The sequence below is a fragment of the Notothenia coriiceps genome, unplaced genomic scaffold (assembly GCF_000735185.1).
Source record: "Notothenia coriiceps isolate Sejong01 unplaced genomic scaffold, NC01 NC01_scaffold00023304, whole genome shotgun sequence".
Taxonomy (NCBI): domain Eukaryota; kingdom Metazoa; phylum Chordata; class Actinopteri; order Perciformes; family Nototheniidae; genus Notothenia; species Notothenia coriiceps.
Window position 1 is genome coordinate 1 of NW_011356005.1, and position 7,869 is coordinate 7,869.

A 7,869-nucleotide genomic window follows, 5' to 3' on the forward strand; every position below is an offset into this window, starting at 1 on the left:
TTATGCAAATGAAGCCACTGACGTCACTTCGTCTTCTTCTGCTTTGGGTTTACTGGCAGGCCGCAAACAACTTCACGGCGTATACTGCCGTGAAGTTCCGGAGCTGGGGACTGGCTTCTACTGAACCCTTCCAAGTAAATCGCCAGAACGCCGACACCTCCTCATCACTCCACCGCTCCCATGTTTCTTTTGTGTTGCCATAAATTATTCTCTCTCCGTTGGTGCGCAGGGCTAATGCTAATGCTAATAATGTTAATGCCACAAATGAAGAGTCGAAGGTATGTAGGGAGGAAGGGTTGAAGGGATCAATGGATGAATGTATTAAGGGATTTAGAGAGAGAAGGGATGAATGTATTACAGAGAGAAGGGATGAATGGAAGCAAACACAGATGGATGAAATCAATGTGAGTTTTTACAACAAAATACTGAACTGTTTTTACTCTCTCATCATTATAAACTGATAAACAAAGACACAAACTACAGCCTCCAAAGAGACCATAGATCTGAATCAACACCTCTTTGAACCTGTCGGTAACAACTGAACATGATGAATTCAGGTTAAAGGATTGATTCCCCTGAATTACATCACATAGAGGATTTCCCCACACTAGTGGCTTTTAGCAATGCTAATAGTTTTGTTGTATTTGAAAACAATTTGTATGTTACTGTGAATAATGTGCAGGATAAAATCTAGTTTCTAAGCAAACAGTCCAGAAGTCAGTAGATTAAATCAGATCAGACGGTAACTGATGGTGCGTTCAGGGTCTGCTGACTCAACTGCGAACTGTGTTTTACTTTGAAATCCTTTGTAACCAACTCAGTGTTGTTGTTGTTTTCCACAGGTGCGTTATGATGTAGATGATGGTACAGTGAACTGAGAAAACATCAGACCTCTTGATGGAGTTTGAGCAACACTTCTGCCTCCATCAGACTCCACGGATCAACAACGTCTACATCTTTCACCATGTTTCACATCATGAGTGGAAGATTTTACAATAATTCGGAATTACATATTATTTCATTTTAGTTTTGATCTTATAAACCACTGGATGTCACTGTAAAGAGCTTTTAACTCTTGTTTCCTTTCTTAGATTGTCTTCATGCTGAAGGTCTCAGAGCTGATCTTAAGATGTACTGATGTGGTTGACATACATTCAAGAGACGGATCACGTTTTGTTCAGTCGGATAATATCCACATGTCTACCCTACTTTTATAATTTTCGAATCATAAATCTATCGATTAGATTTACAATTAGAAAATTATAAAAGTAGTGTAGATGTGTGTCAACCACAGACCTTATTTCAAGCTAATTACATTGCTTTTTTGTCGATGGAACCCATGCGCAGCTTACTTCCGGGTTTTAGGACGCGTCACTGTGGCAATCTATTAGCCTTTAAATAGCAGAAGTATCCTTGTTTCTCATTGGTCGACCTAGGTAAAGGATGATCATCCACCTCCGATTATTTCCCTGTAACCCTTCTTTGCATACGTCTCCTTACAGGTGTCCATGGTCTCGTTTCCTACAGGTGTCCATATTGATGTTACCACTATGTTGTTGTTATCACTATGGCCACTCTATTACTAACTTGACCAAAACTTGACCTCGTTAGTAATTTCTAACAGATGAGAGGGGAATTTTACTGCTGTCCACTTTCCTAATGTAACTTCTTACCCCATAAACTTCAGAGAATGAGAAGGACAGTTCTACCTGAACCCACTAAAAGTGGCCCTTTGAAACCATTTTGAATGATGATCTCGGGTTTGACATAGAATCTCAAGAGTTTTCAAATAGGAAGTCCGACCTCAGGGGGCGTTCGAGCTGAAATGTACGACTAGGAACTCAGATATTCCCACTTCCCTGTACAACTGGAATGCACCAAATATCTCCACGCTATTATTTGAATCCCCCAGTCAGAGCTGGTGGATGATGCCAGGGAAAAGGAAGTTTGGGAACCTTTGCTGGGACTGCTTTCCCCCGCAACCTGACTCCGGTTCAGCAGTTTCACGATGGATGGATGGAAACATCTTAGAAAAAAAAAAAGAATAACTCTGGACACAACACTTAAAAATATAACCCACAATACTTTATTGCCGTTAATGTCACTGGACAAAAGTTTACAATATGTGAATCACTCTAATTTTACAGACTGCCATTTGGTGTTATACATCTTTGGTTTTTGCACATTCAGGATATTAAAAAATGTTCCATGATTGATTTATTGATTGTCAGTTGGAAGGCGTGATGTGACTGCATGATTGTCATTTCAGCTTTTTGGTGAACATTCGAGCAGAAACAGTCTTCTTAATTTTCTATAAAACACAGATTTTTAAATGCAAACAGATGGAGATGACAGTATTGTTTCAAGTCACACTGAAGCTGAGAAGCACACGCAACACAATGCCTTTTTTAAAACATAGTGGCAAATAAAGGAAAAATTACAAACTGACATTAACGATACAAAGTATACAAAGGGTTCCCAGGTTAGAAACATGGTTATGTATTACAAACATTAAAGGCTGTGGGGCAGTGCAGCAACATTGACTGTAAAGATTTAGCACCATAGATCCTAAATGGAGATATTATGGCATTGTACAGACAGTGTAAGCTTGTATGAGATAATAAATGATGGGAATGTTTATTGTTATTAAGTCCGTTTTGCATGTAACCTTGGTGGTGGCTGATTGACAGTGGTTTCAAACAATACAGACAGTTTTTGTTAGATTTTTTCTCAACAAAAAAAGTCAACACACTTAAAAGGCCTTCATCTTACTGTGAGTATTTGGTTTGGCAGCCTTGACATTGGAAAACAAAAACATCTACATTTTACTTAAAAATATACAATTTAATTTTCAAGAAGCAAGTTTGATAATATTGTTTTTTCAGCATTGAGACAATACAAAAGACAGACATACACAACAATAAATCCTAAAAAAAGAATAAGTCATTTTTGCAATCCAGATTCAAGACTGCACTTTGTACAGAGTACGAGATGGTATTATCTAGCACCTTTTTCCTCCTCGAGAGAAAAACAAATCATGAGAAATTAAAGATGAACTGCTTGATATTTGGTTTCTTTATGAGGTTTGGTGTTTACCTGTGTGCGTGCCCTTACGCTGTAAAACACTAACTTTAGTTACAGCTTAGGTTAACATGTCATGGGTCTTTGAGGCTGCAGTCAGCTGTGTTGTAAACAAGGTTAAGAAAGCTCACGGTAAAGTAAAAGAAGTCCACTTATAATCGAGTTCTGCTCTACAGAGTGGTGCAGTTAAGAATTATCTTGTCGGCTAACACAGAAATTAGCATTACAAGGGCTCCCTTAACGAAAAGCAATGGGATTCTTCCATCGGATTTTGGAATATCCCAGCAAATAAGAACGGTGGACACTACACGTTTCGTACACTCCATAACACGTGTTTTATTAATTTCAAAGGTACTAAGCTACTATTAGGCTAAAACAAGCTACAGCAGGGTAACATCACTTCCCGTAACCGCCGCTAAGCTAACTGCGGCTAATGTTTGGCGTGATGACACCCTCCATATTTAAACACCTATTGTATTTAATTTCAAAGGTCAAAAGCCAGAAGTAAAAGTTAGGCTAAAACAAGCTACAGAACGTCACCACCGCTAAGCTAACGGCGGCTAATGTTCGGCGTGTTGACGTTTAGTTCCCATTTAAGCTACATATACGCTTCAGATATTCACCAATTGGGTATTTACTGACTTTATGTTCTACAACAAAATGTGAAAATCTCTTCAGCTTTTGTTAACCACATATCTTATTTCAGGCATCTGACCAAAATCACGAGGGAAGCAAACGTTGTAAAATGCTGACTCATTTCCTGGTTTGAAGGGCTCATTCCTACACCACTCTATTCTCCTGTAGCTTTTATGTTTAGGAGTTTTTTTAAATGCAGAACCGGGAGAAGCTATCAACAAGGGAAAAAGACTCTGTCCTTAAAGAAAAAGCTGTCTCTCGGGTCCAAAATCAGTGCTCCTGAAGTCTTAACCCCTACGAGATAAACACAAACATGACCTGATCTATCTTTTTCTCTAGTACCTCATTCACACCAACGGTGTTTCAGGGCCGGTTCGGAGCTGGAGCTTGAAAAGCACCGGGTTTTCCTGTTCACACCGCGGCTGAGCAGCCTCTTAGCTCCGGAATCCGGTTCATTTCGAGCACCAAAAAATTGTCCGGCCAGAGCAAAAGCACCACATACGTCACGCTTACGTCGAGGCGGGGGCAGGGGCGGGGGCAAGGATCAACTCCTGAACAACAACAAAAAGCCCGCGTTTTATCCAGTTTGTACCCAACGATAGAGAAACTTAACAAGCAGCAGTGGTCCACTGAAGAGACCAGCTACCTACTGGGAATCTGGTCTTCCGAAGAGGTACAGAGGAAGCTGGAGCACAATCGGCCATTGTTGTTGTTGTCGGTGTCAGCTGTGAGGGGTTTCCGCACGGTTTGGCTTTATGAAGCAGGCACGCAAACGGTTACGTCATGACGCAAACGATGACCTAATGACACAGCACCAGTCGGACTCTGGGCAGTGTGAAAAGAGCCGGAGCTAAACCGAAGAACCGGTTCTGAACCTGAAAAGCTCTGGCACGGAGCTTGAACCGGAGTTGCGTTGGTGTGACTGAGGTATATGAGCTAATAACTGGTGTTTATTCCCTGCTCACGATGGATCCTGAGCGACACTAGCACCCTCTTTTGTTTCAAATTCTGCATCGCCGCACGGTGAGAAGCACTGAGGTAACCAAACATGACCGCACACACACGCAAACACGCTAATCCCTGCTTGACAAAAGTCGGCTACGTCAGAGTAGCTCGCAGAAAGTGGGTTTTCATACGGCTATAAAACAGACCTGCTATGGACTGAAGAACCTGAAATGCTGTGTAAATGTTGCAGTCCTTCGTGTTAACATTTTTCAAACAGCACAAATACATTAAATGACACACTACAATACTGAAAGGGGCGGACGTGACGAACATTGTTCCCCAGTGTTGTGAATTATTTTTACCAAGATCACAGAGAGGTGAGAAAGTCCTTGGACCACCCGACCCCTTATACTTATAATGTTGGCATTTAGACCGTTTCTGGCTGCTCTCTGCACTTATTTTCTTGTACTGCTTGTGTACAAAAGTGCTTCATGGACTTTTTAACCATTATTTTTGTCTTTATCAGGGTGCTACGGTCCAAACACTGATCACCTCTCTGCTTTCTCCTCCACCGGTTCTCAGTGGAGTGCTGGGTCAACTACAAGTGGAGGGGCGCATGAGGAAGTGTAGTCATAAAACATGAACATATAATAACAACAACAGTAACAAAGTGGTGGTAGAGTTGGGCTGATTGACTCAGTCTTTCGTAGCCCTTGATGCAGGTGGGGGTGCTCCTGCAGGGGGGAGGAGTTATCGGAGAAAAAGGGTTGGAAGGGAAGGTTAGAGGCTTTTAGGAATCAGTCCAGGACAGGATGGTGAGCGCACTCTGGGCTCAGTGCAGGTGGATGAGGAGCTTGATGCGCAGGGCGTCTCCTATCTCCCCTCGTAGGTAGTCAGTGTCGTGCTGCTCCTCCAGCTGGTGGAGTCTGCGGGGCCCGAAGAGCCTCAGGCTGGCGATCTCCAGCCGGTAGGATCCCGCGGGGGGCGCCCTCTTGGCGAGCCGGAGCACGCTCTTGCCGTCGCGTCGCTCCAGCAGGCGGAAGTGTTCGTTGGCGTTCCCGTGAGTGATGACGTAGCGGACGTGGTGCTCCAGAGGCTCCAGGGCCGGCAGGAGCTCCAGCAGAGGCTCTTTGTTGAGCAGCGAGGACAGAGTGAGGTTCATGGGGATCAGGCCCTGCGTGTCGATGCTGGCCATGCTCACTTCTGGCTCCTGGAGGATGAGGACAGAGGAACGTTCATTATTAATATTATTGTATATTTTTTTTACGTTTATGTATGTTTATTTATGAGTTACTTTTAACAACAAGGCAATTCACAGTGTCTTACAAAACAAAAGTACCTTTATATTTCTCTAAATTATACTTTATTGATTTTTTCATTTTTTACAAACACAAACAATGACATCCACAAATAAAGATATTAACAATGAGTGAATAAGACATGTACAAATGAGTTGGCAATCCATGTATAATATACAACATTTTACTTACTAATACGTAACCAACCAAGTTAATCTCCCTTAATATGATTATTTTTTATATTAAAGAATGGTGTTTTCATTTTTTCTTTAAATTGTATTTGTGATTTTTCATTGAATTTTTTATTATTATTTTATTTTAATTATACATTATTTTGAATTGACTATTCTTTTCACATAAGAAAAAAAAATGCTAACGGATTTAATTAATATGATACGGCACGTTTCTTTGTTTGTCTGTTTGTAGTTTGTACTGTATGTAAAACCATTTATTTTAAACAGACTACATGTATGGACAAAAGTCAATCGAAAAAAGTGAAAATAAATAAGCACCAAAAGCTGGAAGAAGATTTTCAACTTATGTAAATGTTGCAATAATACAGTGTTACATTTTACAGGATATTGTGCGGGTTCATGTGTAAAATATGGTTTATTTAAATTCTTAATAAAATCATAGGCAGTTTGTCAACACGTACCTCGTTGAGTTCGTTTCCGTCAGTGTGGCGTCTGTGGCGTCCGTTCTTGGCTCCTGCTCCTGCTCCGTTGATCTTACACTCGTAGCACGACTCAGGAGACAGACTGTCCTCGTCATCGCCCTCCGTGACATGTCCCGGGAAACCTGAGCCGCTCATACAGTGACTGGAAGAAACAATGAGATGATGTTTAGTAACAGGGAAGGAAATACATTTTAAATTAATTCATCACTACTCTCAGCATACCATAAAGCCCCTGTCACACTGTCCCGAAATGTATACCCGATGGACACACGAATATGGAATTGTGAATTTCGCACGAAAATGGCCCCGAACCACACACGAAGGCAACATTTACATTACATTTAAGACATACAACTGCAACGAAAGTAACAAAAACGATTATGTTAAAGTATTATGATACTGTACTGATATTTTCAGACTTTGTTCTTTACTTTCTCCGTCTTTATATGTAGAAGATATTACGTTTTTTATCCGTAATGTTGTTTCCATAGCAACAACAACCTCCTGTCAACTCGCCTTCAAAATAATATATTATATCCTTTTCAGTTTCACAGAACACAAATTGGGTTATTTACATAATATGTTTACATGATTTTGTTGTGCAATAAAACAACCCAATGGACACACGATAAAGGAAAAGTTCAAATTCAGCTCTGATCTTAACAACATCGGGCCATTCGTGAGGGCATCTTAAGCCATCGTATGACCGCCGGTGGAGTTTCTTAGGCTCCGGCAGCAACTTCGTGAGCGGTGGCAAAATCTTTGGCATTCCAAAAAATTGCCGAAGGACCTTGCGAAGGTTCATTTTCGTGTTGAATTTGTATGTCAATTTTTCCCTTCGTAAGGCCAGCGTGAGAGCATCGTGTTTTCATCGGTGCCATCGGGCATTCGCCCCGATCAGAGTGAGGGCGAATGCCCGATGGCACCGATGATAACAAGTGTGCCTTACGAAGTTGCCGCTCACGAAGTTGCTGCCGGAGCCTGAGAAACTCCACCGGCGGTCATACGATGGCTTAAGATGCCCTCATGAATGTCCCGATGTTGTTACGATCAGAGCTGAATTTGAACTTTTCCTTTATCGTGTGTCCATCGGGTGTCAATTTCGGGACAGTGTGACAGGGGCTTTAAGGCCTGCACACGCTCAACAATAATAATCACAAGCTACATGCTCACAGTCTTTAGAGAAGACCAGATGCAGTGACCACAACCTGTGTGTTGGTGTGTGTGTGTGTT

General features: G+C 41.5%; 1 protein-coding gene across 1 annotated transcript; it reads right to left on the reverse strand.

Annotated features, from left to right (window-relative positions):
• Positions 1 to 4,568: 4,568 nt before the first annotated feature.
• Positions 4,569 to 6,773, reverse strand: LOC104954438 (fibrillin-1-like). Its single transcript, XM_010781543.1, has 2 exons — positions 6,616 to 6,773; positions 4,569 to 5,872 (listed from the first exon to the last, which is right to left on the reverse strand). Exons 1-2 carry the CDS (start codon positions 6,769 to 6,771, stop codon positions 5,495 to 5,497), a joined length of 534 nt encoding a protein of 177 aa, XP_010779845.1. The 5' UTR covers positions 6,772 to 6,773; the 3' UTR covers positions 4,569 to 5,494.
• Between the last annotated feature and the right edge of the window lie 1,096 nt (positions 6,774 to 7,869).

What these genes read in the sequence shown, in the direction of transcription:
- LOC104954438 (XM_010781543.1), bottom strand. Translation starts at nt 6,771, where the DNA reads ATGAGCGGCTCAGGTTTCCCGGGACATGTCACGGAGGGCGATGACGAG. An exon ending in ACGGAAACGAACTCAACGAG is followed by an intron (nt 5,873 to 6,615) that starts GTACGTGTTGAC and finishes CTCATCCTCCAG; the next exon opens with GAGCCAGAAGTGAGCATGGC.